Source organism: Schistocerca gregaria, chromosome 5 (genome assembly GCF_023897955.1).
Source record: "Schistocerca gregaria isolate iqSchGreg1 chromosome 5, iqSchGreg1.2, whole genome shotgun sequence".
Classification (NCBI taxonomy): domain Eukaryota; kingdom Metazoa; phylum Arthropoda; class Insecta; order Orthoptera; family Acrididae; genus Schistocerca; species Schistocerca gregaria.
In genome coordinates, this window is record NC_064924.1 from 630,808,825 (window position 1) to 630,830,219 (window position 21,395).

Below are 21,395 nucleotides of genomic sequence, written 5' to 3' on the forward strand. Positions count from 1 at the left end.
CTACATCCTCTTCCAATTCCATAATATTGTCCTCAAGTACATCGCCCTTGTATAGACCCTCTATATACTCCTTCCACCTTTCTGCTTTCTCTTCTTTGCTTAGAACTGGGTTTCCATCTGAGCTCTTGATGTTACTTATTCCATAGATTTATATAACAGAGTACATTCTATGAAAGATTATGTGCTTTGGTTGCCATCTTTGTTTTCATGTACACACGAAAGAAAGGTCTTTGATATTGCACAGATGTGCATCACGTCGGCAAGATATGTTGACGGAGGTGTTGTGATATTGGTTTGTTTGAAAGAAGCATAAGAGTTTATATGGTACAGTGTTGTCCTGTAAAGTTTGTGTAGTTTTACTGGTGATATCCGAAACAGATATCACACCATTTCATCGTTGCGTTTTTTTGTTTCGTTAGATGTGATTAAGATGCTGGAAATGCGCCGTGATTGGGAGTGAATTATTTCGGTGTTCATAGACATAATCGCATTTGTGTTGGATACATCCTGTAAATGAGAGATGAATGTGGGTGATGTGGATATGAATGGTGAAGCTGATGATAATGACACCGACAGCACAGACTGCATAACAAGTACTCCTATACATCATGATCGAAGTAAACACTGTATGGCCTCAGGCGGAGGTGCTCGTCCAAAGAACAGACATTTGGTTAATCATTTAGCAAATGGTATTTCCAGTCATGTAATTGATGGTGCTGTAGCTGTGAATAACAATTTACCTGTGGATGCTGTTAGTGAAGCAACAAGCAGCAAGACAGAAGTCAATTTGGGCGTTACCGTAAACAAAGTTCTCAATGGTTTGAACTCAAACCAACCAGAAAACTCATTACCTCTCTGCGTAGAATCATATTTGGGCACTGCCAACGTTAATAACCCTGTTTCATCGTGTTCGCGTCCACTCCAGAACGGGACGGGCAAAAATTCCTTGCGTCATAGAGAAAGGAGTGGAGTTGTAAGTAAAAGGTGGAATGACGATGAAAGTTCTAGTGATACGGGAAATGAAGGTGAAGATGTGTTGTCTGCGGACGAGTGTTGTTTTTACACCTACAAGGGCGATCAGTTAGCAGATTTACCGAGCTCGTTTTTCAGGCTCGATGTCGTTGGTAACGGCGAACAATGTGTTGGAGAAAATTCACCAAGAACCAGTGGAAACGGAGAAATTAATGAAAATGTTCATCATCACAGTGGAAGCTCTTCACCAGATATGGATTTTCTGGAAATGGATTTTGATCCCGGACATTCTTGCGATCAGAACTCGGACGATGATTCTGATGTATGCGAGTTAAGGGAAGAAGAGTCTTGCCATGAAACTGCAACAACTGAAAGGGTATTTGAGGTAGCTTCTGATTCAGTGGAAGATGAGGTAGAAGACACTCAGGAACAATGTCCCTGTAATCATAGTGAATTAATGCCACCTTCGGAAAATGGTGCAGTTTCACTAGTACCAACACCACTTACTTCTGAAGGAAATATCGTATCAGAATCTCACAATATAATTTCTCTCCCTCAAAAAATGCCAACGAATTTGCAATCATTGTTTCTTCCTCGCAGCCGTAGCAGTGAAGTTTTTCCAAGCACTAGTACTGCTAGTGTTGTCTGTTGGCCAGCAAGAGACACTCGAGGTCATCATTGTAGTGGTGCAGATCTGTGTTCTCCAGGTGAAACCGATGTGTGTTGCAGTGACTGCCCAGTTGACCATGCAGGTTTGTGGAATGAATCCCACTCCAGGTTGCAGTGTGAGCAATTGCCAGATACCAGGAAGCAAAGCCTCCATACTTCTCTTTATCACAGCATAATGGCGAAGAGGTTGCTTCTGAGTATTCACCCAGATGTTGAAGAAGGCAGTTCAGTAAGTATTTATTTTTATGGTGTTTCTACAGATATGATGAATAATCCTGTAACAGTTTTAATCATTAATCTTGCAGGCACACCTAGGCCAGTTCATTTTAGTTTTCTGTGTTTTATTACCTTTTCAACATTATAACATATACTAGGTAGTGTGGTCTGTGTTTCTTGTTGATGTGATTTTTTTGAGTGGATTGATTGTAGGGGGGGGGGAATTTGATTTATGATCCCTGTTTTATTTGTGGGACATATTAAATTTGTTCTTTACAGCATCTTCATCCACTGATTTTTTTGTCAGTTGTGATGTTTTATTTCCAGTAGGTCTAACCACATAAGGAAGAGCAACACAAATTCATCATCAGAATATATTTCAGATTGAAAATAACATACTGTTTTATCATTGCCTTTATTGATTTAATTTCCCAGTGTGGAGCATTGTTTGCAGTGTGATGACCATATGTTTAAACTTTTGTCTACAATACTAAACTTGTTAAGAGGGTGCCAAAAAGTTGTGTTCCTTCTTATCAGGATTTCATCATAAAACAACGAAAATACACAGATCATAAAATACATACACACAGAATATTTAAGTTTGCTTTCATGATGGTTGGACATACGTTTAAGCATGACCTTAATGAAGGGGCCATCCTGGCATTTGCATGAAGCAATTTAAAGTACAGTAACCCAATTCAGGACGCCTGGACAGAGCAAGCACCATCATCCTAAATATGAGGACAGTGTCGTATTAGCTGCACTGTCTTATTTGGTTGGTCCGTGTTGTACTATATTCTTTGATTTAGACGAAGATTGCACCATATAATGTATGATATAATACATAGTTTTGCACTACATCACTGCACACACTTAAGGACACATGCTGCTGACTCTTGGACCACGAACATATTGTTATGCTCCTTACACTCTCTCCAGTCTACTGAGAAAACTGACTCAGCCTGTAAACGTGTAATTATGTTCGGGTTAACGGTAACGTCAGATTCCACCCGTCTGCTTTTACCAGTGACTTCACCAATATGGCGGAAACGACCATTCACAACAACTCCCATATCGTGAGTATGATGTCAGTACGTAAACACAGCACCAAAACACAAAAATAGATCGAAAAACCATCAAGCACATATTCCTCCAAAAATATAATGGAACTAATGGGACAAGCGGAGGAAATTGGGGGTTTTGGGAGGGGACAAACTAAAAATAAACATACACTACTAAACCAAATGACAAAAACAATAAAATAAAATGACCACAACCTTCCCAAAATCAATTAAAAACAATATCCATTGGAATCGAACACTTCCCTTGACCTATATAGGCCAACAGAAACTACCGATACCAAATCATAAAACCCAAAACTGCAACCACATCCACATCACTAGGGCCTACCTCAAAAAACACAACAAATTGGAATCAAACACTTCCCTTGCCCTATATAGGTCAACAGCAACTATGGATACATCTCCACACATAGCCGTCCCTGGTTCGAGACACCTGAATTTTAGTAAACATCATTTCTTCACAACACAATGAACAATTAATGACTTCAGCCAACAGGCTGAATAGCTGAAGAAATTTTATTAGAGGCAACGCGCTGTCCCCCATCATAACCAACAACCGAAAACTGTTGACCTTGTCAGTCATGTCCATACCTACCACAGGCATGAACAATGCAGTTTACCAAAATTCACAGACGACGAACAAAAAGAAAATTTAAAAAAACTAGAATAACGTCGACATAACAAAACCAAGATCGTTAAGTCACTGAAAAATATTCTGCTAAAACAGCAGTCACCACCAATACCACACACGTGCAATGCTACCACACAAATGAACCACGTACGCCACATAACATAAATAAGACATAACTGTCATATGCAATAGGTCTTGGTGCTTGATTTTCTGGTAAAAGCATTCTGAGCATGTATTGTAATATGGCAGCTTGTTGCAGTTATCCCCTATCATTACTAACCACTACTGTGAGTCTTGAAACTAATCTTTAACTGTCTAGCATGAATTACATATGAACAATGTTTTAGCTACTATTGTCAGCAAAATTAAAGCAATAGCAGCCTTCGGTCACAAAAAAGAAGTCTTTTGACCTAGGTTTTGGCACTGCTATTAGTGTCTTCATCAGAAGAAAAACACTCAATCTGGCATGTCACGTGTTGTTGTTGTGGATGCAGCTCTCCATGCTACTCTATCCTGTGCAAGCTTCTTCATCTCCCAGTACCTACTGCAACCTACATCCTTCTGAATTTGCTTAGTGTATTCATTTCTTGGTCTCCCTCTGCAATTTTTACCCTCCACACTGCCCCCCAATACTAAATTGGTGATCCCTTGATGCCTCAACACATGTCCTACCAACCGATCCCTTCTTCTAGTCAAGTTGTGCCACAAACTTCTCTTCTCCCCAATCCTATTCAATACTTCCTCATTAGTTACGTGATCTACCCACCTAATATTCAACATTATTCTGTAGCACCACATTTCGAAAGCTTCTATTCTCTTCTTGTTCAAACTATTTATCGCCCATGTTTCACTTCCATACATGGCTACACTCCATACAAATACTTTCAGAAGCAACTTCCTGACACTTAAATCTGTACTCAATGTTAACAAATTCCTCTTCTTGAAAAACGCTTTCCTTGCCATTGCCAGTCTACATTTTATATCCTCTCTACTTCGACCATCATCAGTTATTTTGCTCCCCAAATAGCAAAACTCCTTTACTACTTTGAGTGTCTCATTTCCTAATCTACTTCCCTCAACATCACCTGACTTAATTCAACTACATTCCATTATCCTAGTTTTGCTTTTGTTGCTGTTCATCTTATATCCTCCTTTCAAGACACTGTCCATTCCATTCAACTGCATTTCCAAGTCCTTTGCCGTCTCTGACAGGATCACAATGTCATCGGCGAACCTCAAAGTTTTTATTTCTTCTCCATGGATTTTAATACCTACTCCAAATTTTTCTTTTGTTTCCTTTACTACTTGCTCAATATACACATTGAATAACTCCCTTCCCAACCACTGCTTCCCTTTCATGCCCCTCGACTCTTATAACTGCCATCTGGTTTCTGTACAAATTGTAAATAGCCTTTCACTCCCTGTATTTTACCCCTGCCATCTTCAGAATTTGAAAGAGAGTATTCCAGTCAACATTGTCAAAAGCTTTCTCTAAGTCTACAAATGCTAGAAATGTAGGTTTCCCTTTCCTTAATCTTTCACGTCGTAGGGTCAGTATTGTCTCACGTGTTCCAGTATTTCTACGGAATCCAAACTGATCTTCGCTGAGGTCGGCTTCTAGTTTTTCCATTCGTCTGTAAAGAATTCGTGTTAGTATTTTGCAGCTGTGACTTATTACACTGATAGTTTGGTAATTTTCACATCTGTCAACACCTGCTTTCTTTGGGATTGGAATTATTATATTGTTCTTGAAGTCTGAGGGTATTTCGCCTGTTTTATACATCTTGCTCACCAGATGGTAGAGCTTTGTCAGGACTGGCTCTCCCAAGGCCGTCAGCAGTTCTAATGGAATGTCGTCTACGTCTGGGGCCTTGTTTCAACTTAGGTCTTTCAGTGCTCTGTTGAACTCTTCACGCAGTACTATATCTCCCATTTCATCTTCATCTACATCCTCTTCAATTTCCATAATATTGTCCTCAGGAACATCACCCCTGTATAGACCCTCTATACAGGGTGTTACAAAAAGGTACGGTCAAACTTTCACTAAACATTCCTCACACACAAATAATGAAAAGATGTTATGTGGACATGTGTCCGGAAATGCTTAATTTCCATGTTAGAGCTCATTTTAGTTTCGTCAGTATGTACTGTACTTTCTCGATTCACCGCCAGTTGGCCCAATTGAAGGAAGGTAATGTTGACTTCGGTGCTTGTGTTGACATGCGACTCATTGCTCTACAGTACTAGCATCAAGCGCATCAGTATGTAGCATCAACAGGTTAGTGATCGTCACGAACGTGGCTTTCCAGTCAGTGGAATATTTACAAATGCGGAGTTGGCAGATGCCCATTTGATGTATGAACTAGCACGGGACATTAGCCGTGGCGCGGTACTTTTGTATCGAGACAGTTTTCCAAAATGCAGGTGTCCCAACAGGAAGACGTTCGAACCAATTGATCCGCGTCTTAGGGAACACGGAACATACCAGCCTATGACTCGCGGCTGGGGAAGACCTAGAACGATGAGGACACCTGCAATGGACGAGGCAATTCTTTGTGCAGTTGACGATAACCCTAATGTCAGCGTCAGAGAAGTTGCTGCTGTACAAGGTAACGTTGACCACGTCACTGTATGGAGAGTGCTACGGGTGAACCAGTTGTTTCCGTACCATGTACAGCGTGTGCAGGCACTATCAGCAGCTGATTGGCCTCCACGGGTACACTTCTGCGAATGGTTCATCCAACAATGTGTCAATCCTCATTTCAGTGCAAATGTTCTCTTTACGGATGAGGCTTCATTCCAACGTGATCAAATTGTAAATTTTCACAGTCAACATGTGTGGGCTGACTAGAATCCGCTTGCAATTGTGCAATCACGTCATCAACACAGATTTTCTGTGAACGTTTGGGCAGGCATTGTCGGTGATGTCTTGATTGGGCTCAATGTTCTTCCACCTATGCTCAATGGTGCACGTTGTTATGATTTCATACCGGATACTCTACCTGTGCTGCTAGAACGTGTGCCTCTACAAGTACGACTCAACATGCGGTTCATGCACGATGGAGCTCCTGCACATTTTAGTCGAAGTGTTTGTACACTACTCAACACCAGATTCTGGATTGGTAGAGGCAGACCAATTCCACGGTCGCCTGACCTCAACCCTCTTGAACTTTCATTTATGGGGGCATTTGAACGTTCTTGTTTTTGCAACCCTGGTACCAAATGTAGAGACTCTTCGTGCTCGTATTGTGGACGGCTGTGATACAATACGCCATTCTTCAGGGCTGCATTAGCTAATCAGGGATTCCATGCGACGGAGGGTAGATGCATGTATCCTCGCTAATGGAGGACATTTTGAACATTTCCTGTAACAAAGTGTTTGAAATCATGCTGGTACATTCTGTTGCTGTGTGTTTCCGTTCCCTGATTAATGTGGTTTGAAGAGAAGTAATAAAATGAGCTCTAACATGGAAAGTAAGCGTTTCCGGACACATGTCCACATAACATATTTTCTTTCTTTGTGTGTGAGGAGTGTTTCCTGAAAGTTTGACCGTACCTTTTTGTAACACTCTGTATACTCCTTCCACATTTCTGCTTTCCCTACTTTGCTTAGAACTGGGTTTCCATCTGAGCTCTTGATATTCATAAAAATGGTTCTCTTTTCTCCAAAGGTCTCTTTAATTTTCCTGTAGGCAGTATCTATCTTACCCCTCGTAAAATAAGCCTCTACATCTTACATTTGTCCTCTAGCCATCCCTGCTTAGCCATTTTGCACTTCCTGTCGATCTCATTTTTGAGACGTTTGTATTCCTTTTTGCCTGCTTCATTTACTGCATTTTTATATTTTCTCCTTTCATCAATTAAATTCAGTATCTCTTCTGTTACCCATGTCACACATAAAATTAAATATTAAGCAAAAAAGCTTTAGTCACATTTTTTTTAAAAAAAAGAATACATAGAGCCACTATGGGCTACTGACACATGTCTGATGATATCATAGCTAGACATAGACTTTGTCAATGCTGCTGTGATCTGCTGAAGAATTCCAAGAAAGGCAGTCAACGTCTTCATGTGCAAGTCTTTTTTTATTTTATTTTATTTATTTTTATTCTCTGTGACATTGTACTTGTGAAGCCTCAATACCAACCCTGCCAGTCAGTCTGACAGACCTTGCAGGCTAGTCAGCCACCATAAAGAATGGTGGTCTACCACAAAATTGTGAATGATTTGCCAAATAAATAAGGCCGGAATTTATTGGTGGATCAAACAACACCAAGGCACTTCCTATCAGTTCTCGGCCTTGGAGAATACTCTGGAAGTGTAAGCTGCTGTGTTTTCAGTACCTTTCTGAATTTACACAAAAACAGCATCAGTCCCATAACTGCTAGTTTTTGTGTGAAGTTCTAACTCAGCATTCTCAGCGTATAATGCTAGGCATGGAGAAGATGTTACTACCACCTGAGGGACAAGGAAAGATTTTTCTTGTGCCTTGTTCCATGAAAATTTGATGTCTCCCAGCAGTAGTTCTTGCAAGGGACATGCCTTGGTACAAAAGTCCTTTATGAATAGCCAGTGGTACCAACACACTCTGAGAAAACTTCTCACTTTACAAGTCTGTTGAGGAGTTGGAAAATCTGTGACTGCTGCTATTTTCTCTGGATTGGGAAGGATTCATTAGGTGCTAAAAGATTTTTATTTCTTGGGCAATGAAGAGGGTTTAGGTGGATTCAGGCGGAGTCCTGTAGACTGGACAAACTTCAACAAACTTGTTAGACAGCATAGATATTTCTCAAATGTCTACTGAAAATTGTCAATACCATCCAGACAGAAAGGAAAAAAAAAAAAAAACACCCCTCAATGAGACCATCAGGAATAATGTATTGATAACACCCTAGACTGCTTTAGACTGCTTAAAAGGAGCAAGATTTGAGGTCAATGAGGGCAGCCTTTTCTTGGTCAGCCTGATTGACCTCAGGTTACCACTTGCCTGTCTGTATGTCCATAGTTGAGAAAAATGTTGCTCCTTTTAAGCAGTCCAGGGTGTCATCAATACATGGCAACGGGTAGATATCATTATTCATAATTTTGTTGAGTTGTCAGTAATTGATGCAGAAATTCCATATACCATACTTCTTCTTCACAAAGACGAAGTACTCTCGGAAGGTTTAGTGACGTCCTCCTGCACCACATTGTCCACTTTCTGCTGAATTATGCATTGTTCAGCTGCTGACACCCTGTTTGAACACTGGCTAACTGATAGGTGATCCCAAGTGTTGATCAGTGTTTAACCATTGGCCTGTTGGTCTGTCTTTTGTCCACTTTGACTTTCTACAGTATCTGGAAATTGGCGCAGAACAGCTAATACTCACTGACATTGTTCCTTGGTCAGGCTGTATTCTGTAGACAGTTCAATAGCTCCACTGTTTTTCTGTAGGGGTAGCAGAGCACGATTCTTCATTGATGGCACGGAGTTGCCCACCAACGGACTGATTTGGCTGTTCTTCCGCACATGCCTTTAGGGCTGAGTTGTGTCTGCTCATTACAGTTAGTGATCCAAAGTTTTCCTTGATCACTTGTGATGTTAATGATCATCACTGGTATGTAAATTTCTTTTTGAATCTGAGTAATTTTTGCATTCGACAAAAGATTCACAGTTTAACTGTAGATCTATATTGACTATTGGAACTTGTCTCACTGATGACATTGAGATAACAAAGTCTTGAATGATCCACAACTCCCCAAAACAATCTTTGTTATGTGTGCTTGTTGGAATAACGTCGTCAATCTTGAGTCTGATTTTCCACAGTGTATGACTGCTTGTAATGCTTTCAAGAAGGACCATAACAATATTATGAATTCATACAGCTAAAACAACGAATTTAAAGAGTTGCGTTTTGTCATTGGTAGTTATTCTTGCAGTAACATGTTCCTGTTGACTGGATGTATTTTTCTTTGTATGACTTTCAGCACAATCCCTTTCGTATCTGAAAATAAAGTCTTCTTTAGCTAGTGACTATAAGCGTTTTACATTACATTACTAAACAGATCAGCACCCAGACAGGTTGGTCATCAATTATATTTCCTGGCATCTTGGCGACTGTCACCCATGAAGGATTTTTGTCTGTGGTGAGTTCATGTCCATAGATGGTCAACTGACATAGTTTTTCTGATTTCATTGGTTAAGTGAGTGGAAGCTACCTCCACACAGCAATAGGGAACAGTTGGGGAATGACTTCATCCAGAGTACAGCAATGGGTTTCACCCCACAGGTCAATGATGATCATCTGCAGTTTTCTGGTGTGAATAGAACTGTTGTGGTGGGGTGATAGTCACTCATTCAGTCATGATCTTGCTCTGCAGTAGCATAGGTGTTCAGGGTGTCTACAGACAAAAATTATTAGTGTGTTATCCTCTGTCCTCCCAACTGTGTGTTCTGCTACAGGGCATTTTGGAGGAGTTGGTTGCACCTCCTTTGGTAAAAAGCAGAGTTGTTGTTTGACGACTACAGCATAAGTTCGAGATGGCTGGGTCTGTTCTTCTTGATGCATTTGACTGTTGGCAGAGATTAGTGCTAAAGGTCAATACACCTCTTAACATTTTCTATTACCTCCTGATGTATGGGCTCAATGTTCAGGTCATGGTGGTCTTCCACAACTTATGTAGTAACCTAATTTGGGTGTCTGTCTTACTTCTTTCATCCGAATCTTTTATGTTGCATTTCATTGGTGCCCAGACACCATCTGACGAATTCCTCAGTAGCTGTGACACCCTTTGTCAGAAGAGCTTGGTGTATGTTTTCTGTGACTCCTTTCATCAATTGTGAGATTTGGTCAGCGTCTGTCACATTCGGATTAACTGTGTGATGTAGCAACAAAATAGTCTGTAGGTAAAACTGTGTCATTTCCCCATGATGTTGGGGCCTTTTTTTCAATTGTACTTCCTCTAAGCAGACTTGCTGCTGATTGTCACCAATCAGCTGGACTTTATTGCAGGTAATGAGCTTCTCTTCTTTTTTCAAACCACTGCAGAGCTGTACCATTTAAGTAAAAGTATTTATTTACCAAATGCGTCATGTCATCCCGTCTGTTATATTTGGCGTGTCAGTAGAGTCATTTCAACCATTTTGTCAGGTCCTAATCAGTGTCTGTGGGAAATACTGATGGATCCCTGATATGCTGTGACCTATTACTGTTCTAGAATCCATCGGTCCGGAAAGTATATAGCTTTAAAATGACATACTGGTTGTATTCCAGTTGCTGTGTTTGTAGGCAACTGCTGTTCTGTCGCATAATTGAAACCATGCTGATGTAGATCTTTTGAGGATACCTGGCATCACCATCAAACGGTGTCACATCACAACGATAGATGAGTCCAAATTTAAAAGCAGATTCATTAGTGAAGTACAATACTTAGAACTTCGAACAGAAGTCTGTAGCTAAGGGAGAATTTTCAAAATTTTTAGGTGTGTCCATTGATGAGAGGTTAAACTGGAAGCAACACATTGATGGTCTGCTGAAATGTCTGAGTTCGGCTACGTATGCTATTAGGGTTATTGCAAATTTTGGTGATAAGAATCTCAGTAAATTAGCTTACTATGCCTACTTTCATTCACTGCTTTCGTATGGTATCATATTCTGGGGTAATTCATCGTTGAGTAGAAAAGTATTCATTGCTCAGAAACTTGTAATCAGAATAATTGCTGGAGCCCACCCACGGTCATCTTGCAGACATCTATTTAAGGCTCTAGGGATCCTCACAGTAACCTCACAGTATATATATTCACTTATGAAATTTGTTGTTAATAATCCAGCCCAGTTCAAAAGTAATAGCAGTGTGCATAGCTATAACACCAGGAGAAAGGATGATCTTCACTTTGCAGGGTTAAATCTGACTTTGGCACAGAAGGGGGTAAATTATGCTGCCACAAAAGTCTTTGGTCACCTACCAAACAGCATCAAAAGCCTGACAGATAGTCAACCAACATTTAAAAATAAATTAAAAGAATTTCTAGATGACAACTCCTTCTACTCATTGGCTGAATTTTTAGATATAAATTAAGGGAGGGAAAAAAAAACTAACTTAAGCATTAGTGTCATGCAATATTTTGTGTAATGTAATGTCTTTTACAGACATCTTTTATTAACCTGACACATTCCACATCATTACGAAGTGTCTTATTCATGATCTATGGAACAAGTATTAATCTAATCTAATCTGATCTACTTAATATTGAAAGCCACATTTATTTTTGACAACAAAAATATAAGGATACTAAGCTTTCCCAGTGAATGGAAAAAGGTGCAGGCCATTCCCATTTTCAAGAAGAGCCATAGGACACGACTGTAGTCATGAATCTCTAACATTTGTCTGTTGTACTACTTTGGAGCCTGTTTTTATGCAAAATTTTTGGAATCCAAGAACCTCCTCTGTAAAAATTAGCTTGGGTTCAAAAAGCTATGATCATTTGAAATCCAGCTCACTCCATTTATCTAAAAGACTCAAAGCAGTAGATACTGGACCCCAGCTTGAGGCGATGTTTCTTGACTTTTGAAAGGCATATGATACAGTTCCACACTGCCACCTAATGAACAAAACACTAGCATACAGAATATCAGACCAGATGTGTGACTCGATTGCAGAGATGCTAGCAAACAGAACACAGGGCATGTCATTCTTAGTGGAGAGAAATCTTCAGACATTGTAGTAACCTGTGGCATACCCCAAGGGACTGTTATTGGACCATTACCTTCCACATTAAGTATAACTGAACTCATGGATACCAGCAGAAGTACCATGAGACTTTTTGCGGATGATGCTGTTGTAGAAAGAGAAGTTGCCACACTATAAAATTGTAGCGAAATGCTGGAAGATCAACAGAAGATCGACATACGATGCAAGGATTGCCAGTTGTCCGCAGCATAAGCAAATGTAATGTGTTGTGCCTAAATAGGTAGAAATACCCATTATTGTATGATTACATGAATGCAGAACTATCACTGGAAGCAATTGTGTCCGTAAAATACCTAGGACTATGCATATGTAGCCTTTTAAAGTGGAACTACCACATAAAACTAATCACAAGTGAAGCAAATTCCAGATTAAGATTCATTGGAAGAATCCACAGGAAATTTAGTACACCCACAAAGGAGATAACTTTATAAAGAAACCCTCATTTGACCAATTCTAGAATACTGCTCGACAGTATGAGGTCCATACCAGGTAAGATTGATAGAGGGAATAGAGAAGATCTAAAGCGGAGCAGCAAGTTTTGTTACTGCCATGTTCAGTAAGTGTGAAAACTTCATAGATTTGCCAGACCTCTCTAGTGGCAGGTGCATTCTCATCATGCTGTAGTTTACTGTTAAAGTTCTGAGAGTGAGAGTGTCTGTTCCTAGACAGGTCAACCAACATATTTCTTTCTCGTACGTTGTTGTTGTTGTTGTCTTCAGTCTTGAGACTGGTTTGATGCAGCTCTCCATGCTACTCTATCCTGTGCAAGCTTCTTCATCTCCCAGTACCTACTGCAACCTACATCCATCTGAATCTGCTTAGTGTATTCATCTCTTGGTCTCCCTCTATGATTTTTACCCTCCACATTGCCCTCCAATACTAAATTTGTGATCCCTTGATGCCTCAACACATGTCTTACCAACTGATACCTTCTTCTGGTTAAGTTGTGCAACAAACTTCTCTTCTCCCCAATCCTATTCAATACTTCCTCATTAGTTACGTGATCTACCCATCTAATCTTCAGCATTGTTCTGTAGCACCACATTTCGAAAGCTTCTATTCTCTTCTTTTCCAAACTATTTATTGTCCATGTTTCACTTCCATACATGGCTATACTCCATACAAATACTTTCAGAAATGACTTCCTGACACTTAAATCTATACTCGATGTTAACAAATTTCTCTTCTTCAGAAACACTTTCCTTGCCATTGCCAGTCTACATTTTATATCCTCTTTACTTCGACCATCATCAGTTATTTTGCTCCCCAAATAGCAAAACTCCTTTACTACTTTAAGTGCCTTATTTCCTAATCTAATTCCCTCAGCATCACCCGACTTAATTTGACTACATTCCATTATCCTAGTTTTGCTTTTGTTGCTGTTCATCTTATATCCTCCTTTCAAGACGCTATCCATTCCATTCAACTGCTCTTCCATGTCCTTTGCCGTCTCTGAGAGAATTACAATGTCATCGACGAACCTCAAAGTTTTTATTTCTTCTCCATGGATTTTAATACCTACTCTGAATTTTTCTTTTGTTTCCTTTACTGCTTGCTCAATATACAGATTGAATAACATCGGGGAGAGGCTATAACCCTGTCTCACTCCCTTCCCAACAACTGCTTCCCTTTCATGCCCCTCAACTCTTATAACTGCCATCTGGTTTCTGTACAAATTGTAAATGGCCTTTGCCTCCCTGTAATTTACCCCTGCCACCTTTCGAATTTGAAAGAGAGTATTCCAGTCAACATTGTCAAAAGCTTTCTCTAAGTCTACAAATGCTAGAAACGTAAGGTCAGTATTGTCTCACGTATTCCAGTATTTCTACGGAATCCAAACTGATCTTCGCCGAGGTCGGCTTCTAGTTTTTCCATTCGTCTGTAAAGAATTCGTGTTAGTATTTTGCAGATGTGGCTTATTAAACTGATTGATCGGTAATCTTCACATCTGTCAACACCTGCTTTCTTTGGGATTGGAATTATTATATTCTTCTTGAAGTCTGAGGGTATTTCGCCTGTTTCATACATCTTGCTCACCAGACGGTAGAGTTTTGTCAGGACTGGCTCTCCCAAGGCCGTCAGTAATTCCAATGGAATGTTGTCTACTCCTGGGGCCTTGTTTCAACTCAGTGCTCAGTGCTTTCAGTGCTCTGTCAAACTCTTCACGCAATATCGTATCTCCCATTTCATCATCATCTACATCCTCTTCCATTGTCCTCAAGTACATTGCCCTTGTGTAGACCCTCTATATACTCCTTCCACCTTTCTGCTTTCCCTTCTTTGCTTAGAACTGGGTTTCCATCTGAGCTCTTGATGTTCATACAACTGGTTCTCTTATCTCCAAAGGTCTCTTTAATGTTCCTGTAGGCAGTATCTATCTTACCCCTAGTGAGATAAGCCTCTACATCCTTACATTTGTCCTCTAGCCATCCCTGCTTGGCCATATTTGCACTTCCTGTCGATCTCATTTTTAAAATGTTTGTATTCCTTTTTGCCTGCTTCATTTACTGCAGTTTTACATTTTCTCTTTTCATCAATTAAATTCAATATTTCTTCTGTCACCCAAGGATTTCTACTAGCCCCCGTCTTTTTACCTACTTGATCCTCTGCTGCCTTCACTACTTCATCCCTCAAAGCTACCCATTCTTCTTCTACTGTATTTATTTCCCCCATTCCTGTCAATTGCTCCCTTATGCTCTCCCTGAAACTCTGTACAACCTCTGGTTCTTTCAGTTTATCCAGGTCCCATCTCCTTAAATTCCCACCATTTTGCAGTTTCTTCAGTTTTAATCTACAGGTCATAACCAATAGATTGTGGTCAGAGTCCACATCTGCCCCTGGAAATGTCTTACAATTTAAAACCTGGTTCCTAAATCTCTGTCTTACCATTATATAATCTATCTGATACTTTTTAGTATCTCCAGGATTCTTCCATGTATACAACCTTCTTTCATGATTCTTAAACCAAGTGTTAGCTATGATTAAGTTGTGCTCTGTGCAAAATTCTACCAGGCGGCTTCCTCTTTCATTTCTTATCCCCTATCCATATTCACCTACTACGTTTCCTTCTCTCCCTTTTCCTACTACCGAATTCGAGTCACCCATCACTATTAAATTTTCGTCACCCTTCACAATCTGAATAATTTCTTTTATACATTTCTTCAATTTCTTCGTCATCTGCAGAGCTAGTTGGCATATAAACTTGTACTACTGTAGTAGGTATGGGCTTCATATCTATCTTGGCCACAATAATGCGTTCACTATGCTGTTTGTAGTAGCTTACCCGCATTTGTATTTTCCTATTCATTATTAAACCTACTCCTTCATTACCCCTATTTGATTTTGTATTTATAACCATGTATTCACCTGACCAAAAGTCTCGTTCCTCCTGCCACCGAACTTCACTAATTCCCACTATATCTAACTTTAACCTATCCATTCCCCTTTTTAAATTTTCTAATCTACCTGCCCGATTAAGTGATCTGATATTCCACGCTCCGATCCATAGAACACCAGTTTTCTTTCTTCTGATAACTTCATCCTCTTGAGTAGTCCCCACCCGGAGATCCGAATGGGGGACTATTTTACCTCCGGAATATTTTACCCAAGAGGACGCCATCATCACTTAATCATACAGTAATGCTGCATGCCCCCTGGGAAAAATTACATCCGTAGTTTCCCCTTGCTTTCAGCCGTTCGCAGTACCAGCACAGCATGGCCGTTTTGGTTATTGTTACAAGGCCAGATCAGTCAGTCATCTAGACTGTTGCCCTTGCAACTACTGAAGAGGCTGCTGCCCCTCTTCAGGAACCACATGTTTGTCTGGCCTCTCAACAGATACCCCTACATTGTGGTTGCACCTACGGTACGGCTATCTGTATCACTGAAGCACGCAAGCCTCCCCGCCAACGGCAAGGTCCATGGTTCATGGTGGCGAGGGGGGGTCTCGTATGTATATTTTGCAAAATTAGTATGAAGGTAAAATAAAAGGGTTTAGAGTCCACTCGATAGCTTATTAGCAGTTGTTCTTCCCCTGAACCATTCAAAACAGGAACAGGAGAAAGAGGGGCAGTGACAGTAGTTCACAAAATACCCATTGCCACACACTGTTAGGTGGCTAGTGTAGTGTAGTTGTAGATACAGACAGATAGAACAGACGTGAAGTGCTGGATGGAGAGTGCTGCTATTTATACAAACATTAAATATTCCGAAATGTATAAACAGTAAAAACATGAAATTTTGAAAACCTCCCAGAAATGATAAATACTAAATAACAAATCATTGCTTTGGTAGGATTTGAACTGGCATCCTGCACCCTAACAGTGCTAACTGCCATGCCACTTTGCATGCAGCATAGCTCACAGGAATATTGCCAAAATGAGATCTGTGTGGCACAAAAGATGATGTCCAATTGCACTGGGGGGGGGGGGGGGGGGTTCAATGGAATAACAAAATTGCCGATATGAAGACAAAGCACACCAGCTGTGTTAAAAAAACAATTTTTAATGCTACTATTTCTTCACATCAGTATTCTTGAAAAGCAGCTGCTTAAAATGATGAACAAAAATCCAAATGATAGGATTCGTCTTTGCGATGGGCAGAGGCGTGTGAGAGGAAATGCTGACACAATTAGCGGTTGGCGCTACTGACAGAAACTGCAATGCTTAGCTTCATCATGCAGTTGTGATGTGATGAAGCCGAATGACAGATCCATTGGACACCTATTATTGTGCCATTTACTTGCAGTTACCATTGTTAGCAAAGAGTTCATTGCCAAGGGTGAACATGCATCATTTTCCTTCCAATACTTCCTCTAAAGGTATAGGCAGGCTACTAGCTAGGTGATGTACAGAATATCTAATAATAAATCCATACTTAAATATATAGCTCTAAAATTGGCAGTATATTTACAATGTGCAGACGATATTTTTATAGTCTGGTACATCAATAGTTTTCCGTTGATATATCGATACTTTTTCTCAACATATCAAGAGCAGATAACATTTTTTATGTTTATCGATGTAATGTGTTCCCTATATTTTAAAAATATCATCAGTCCTACTTCACAAAGCACACTGGTTATGAAGTACCCTGAGATTTGACTCGGATTTTTGTAGTCATCATTCAAGCCTCTTGAATAAATCACCTTTCCTAATCAGTGGCAGCTCTGAGTAATGTATAAATCTGGTACATATTATGTGCAATACATACAGACTAAATCAGCTCATAAAGTCACCTGAACGTAATGGACAATGTGCACATGACTTCTGATGTGAAGCAAGGTAAGTTAATTAGATTTAATTTCTCAACAACAGCTAGTTCAGCTGGGAGAAGTCGAGGAAAGGAATTCTAGTTAACATTATTGTTACACAGGTCTCTACAGCATCTTTGAGAGTAGAGTCTCAATACAAAAATTTTGTTTCAGAATTATATTTATTCATGAGGCTGATTGTTTTCACAAGGACCACTTGGATACCGAGCTGAAACCTTATAAACAGTTTGTTGCAGAAAGCAGCTGTAGGGATCATAATATTAGATGAACATTTTCTAGGGAATGGAAATGCACTCAGCAATCACTAGACGATTGGCCTGATGCACGTCTTCCTTTCTACAGACGTACATCTATGAAAATATGGTGATGACTGCTGCGGTCTATTTTCTGATCAACCATGAGGATGGGAGAGATGCTGTGCCCAGTTAAAGACAGTTTTCCCCTCGATGTTCTTGAAATATGTAACATCCTTTGTCAGTGCAGAAGCAACTATATTGGTCAGTCCACCCGTTCAGATTTTGAACATTGTGCAGATCACAAACATCACATTAAATATCACAATTTGGACAAATCAGCAACTGCTGAGCACATTGTTATGTGAAGGCATAAAATTATGTTTGATGAAACAAAAGCAGCCTTATTCCACAACAGTGGCTCTCAGGGATGTATGAAAGCAAGTTCTTGCCATTGAGAAGTTACAGAGAAATTTGCCAAGTTGTTTACATTCCAACAAGAGAGGTGACACCACTGGAGTCACAAACATGAACATTATACTGGCCTCATCATGACAGGATGACATTGCTTGAACAATCACATGCTGATTTTTCAATGTAGGAGGCCATTATAGCAGCAATAATGACTGTCGGTAATTTCTGCCAAGACTTCGGAGTCTACAACTGAAACTTCAAAATTTTACTGTAGGTTCGCGTGCCAAGAAGACTGAGAAAAAATTCCTCAGGAACATGAAAAATTTTGTTGGGATTATATAGGTTCAGATGAACCTAATGAAATTAATGGAAAAATGACTATTGTGAAGAAAGCTGGTGCTTCTTCAGTTAAAATAAAGAGATACCATTTATATACTACTGCTTGCATAACATTTACAAGACTGTATTGAAATTCGTCACAAAAGAACAATTTTTTACATGCTGTAGAAATGTAGGATTAATTACATTGAATATTGTTATTTGTCAGCCACTAACAAGTTATTTTAATCCTTGTGTCTAAATAATAAGATAAATTGTATTCTTAACTTCTTTGACTTTATAGGGATTCAAATTTTATTGCTTGTTTTTGCAGGAATTTTGTTAAATACCATCGCACCAGAATGCAAAACCCTGCTCTGAACTGTTAGACAAGCAGACATTCGACATGGAAATTATTTTTGTGTCATATGTTGAGATAGTGTTGTTGCAGTTCATTTTAAATTTATTTCTATTGTTTATCTTAAATGTCATTAATCAAGTGGTGCACAATCTCCACTGAAGTGCACATGTCCACTACAGTGGACCGCTGTTAACGATGCTTCTTTGGCATTTTCAATCAGTCATTATGCTGCAAATGTGCACAGTCCACTCCAGTGGACACTATCTACTGGTGCTGTACCCTGCCAGCATTTGCAGCCTCAGGACTGATTGAAAACGCCAAAGAAGTGATCATCAACAGCTGCCCATTGCAGTAGACAAATGCACCACTTTGTTGAAGTGGAAATGTACTGGGAACTGATTTTAGAAAAACATAAACATTTGGAGAGCCTCTCTTCTAGTTGTGATGAAGTGATCTGCTCTGCTAGTATTCTTTCTGCTTGCTCTTTCCGAAAAATACTTAATTTTCTGCAGCTGCATTAACCTAGAGGATTTAATTACGCAAGATAAAAGAAACTGAATCTATGCAAAAGGAGTTATATCCTTGCCTTCAAGTAAACACTGTGAGTGATACTTTGTATGTTGTGTGACAGTTAATTGTCTTTTCTTTCCAACTTGTTATTTTTATTCGTTTAAATTTCCATAATTTGCTTCTTTTCAAGATCACAAATTAAACTCCTGGTTATGAATGAGTTATTTATCTGCTAAGAGGTCATCTGGGTTGGTCTGATCCGGTATGGTTGATTTTTGGCTTTTAAGTAGTATTATTGTGCCATCAGAATTTTTTAATATATCATTAAACTATTTTGAATATCATTTATGTAGTTAATAATAGAAAGGACACTATACATCATGTCATGTCTTGCCATATTCCCTGGTTCTGTGTTTGTTTTTATTCCTGTGATGTATAAAGTGTAACAAAAAACTTTACATTGGAGGGTGTTGCTGCAGCGTATATGCAACGTTGTGGGATTCTATTCTTGGTTGCTGAAGGACAAACATCGGTAGACATACAATCGAGATTGCGGGTCACAATTTGACATAAGATGCCAGTCGAACTGGGAGGCCAGCCTCATCCATTACACTTGAGCAACTGCTCTGTAGTCTGATCTCTCTCTGTGCAATTATGATGTCTTCAGTCCCTTAAAAATGGCCTTGAAGGGTTGGATGAGGATATGCAGCGGACAGTTACTGACTTCTTCATGCAGCAGATCACAGTGTTTTTTCAAACAGGTACACTACTGGCCATTAAAATTGCTTCATCACAAAGATGATGTGCTACAGATGCGAAATTTAACTGACAAGAAGAAGATGCTGTGATATGCAAATGATTAGCTTTTTACTTGTAGAGCATTTACACAAGGTTGGCGCCGGTGGCAACACCTACAACGTGCTGACATGAGCAAAGTTTCCAACCAATTTCTCATACACAAACAGCAGTTGACCGTTGTTGCCTGGTGAAACATTGTTGTGATGCCTGTCTAAGGAGGAGAAATGTGTACCATCACGTTTCCGACTTTGATAAAGGTCGGATTGTAGCCTATCGCGATTTCAGTTTATTGTATCGTGACATTGCTACTCGCGTTGGTCCAGACCCATTGACTGTTAGCAGAATATGGAATCGGTGGGTTCAGGAGGGTAATACGGAATGCCGTGCTGGATTTCAATGGCCTCGTATCACTAGCAGTTGAGATGAGAGCCATCTTATCCGCATGGTTGTAACGCATCATGCAGCCGAGTCTCGATCCCTGTGTCAACACATGGGGACATCTGCATGAACAGTTTGACAATGTTTGCAGCAACATGGACTATCAACTTGGAGACCATGGCTGCGGTTACCCTTGACGCTGAATCACAGACAGGAGTGCCTGCAATGGTGTAATCAACGACGAACCTGGGTGCGCGAATGGCAAAACGTCATTTTTTGGATGAATCCAGGTTATGTTTACAGCATGATGATGGTCACATCCGTGTTTGGCGACATCGCAGTGAACACACATTGGAAGCGTGTATTCATCATCGCCATACTGGCATATCACCTGGCGTGATGGTATGGAGTGCCATTGGTTACACGTCTCAGCCACCTCTTGTTCGCATTGACGGCACTATGAACAGTGGACGTTACATTTCAGATGTGTTACAATCCATGGCTCTACCCTTCATTCGATCCCTGTGAAACCCTACATTTCAGCAGGATAATGCACGACCGCGTGTTGCAGGTCCTGTACGGGCGCCTTTGGATACAGAAAATGTTTGACTACTGCCCTGGCCAGCACATTTCCAGATCTCTCTCCAATTGAAAACGTCTGGTCAATGGTGGCCGAGCAACTGGCTCGTCAAGATACGCTAGTCACTTCTCTTGATGAACTGTGGTATCATGTTGAAGCTGCATGGGCAGCTGTACCTGTGCATGCCATCCAAGCTCTGTTTGACTCAATGCCCAGGTGTATCAAGGCTGT

General features: G+C 40.1%; 1 protein-coding gene across 1 annotated transcript in view; it reads left to right on the plus strand.

Moving 5' to 3' along the window:
* The first annotated feature begins 213 nt into the window (after window positions 1–213).
* The window catches only part of LOC126272570 (uncharacterized), a 90,118-nt gene continuing 68,936 nt past the window's right edge, over window positions 214–21,395 (plus strand). The window contains exon 1 of the mRNA XM_049975493.1: window positions 214–1,870. Within this exon, the coding sequence (XP_049831450.1) occupies window positions 521–1,870 (1,350 nt within the window). The 5' untranslated portion in view covers window positions 214–520. The remainder of the gene's footprint in view (window positions 1,871–21,395) is intronic.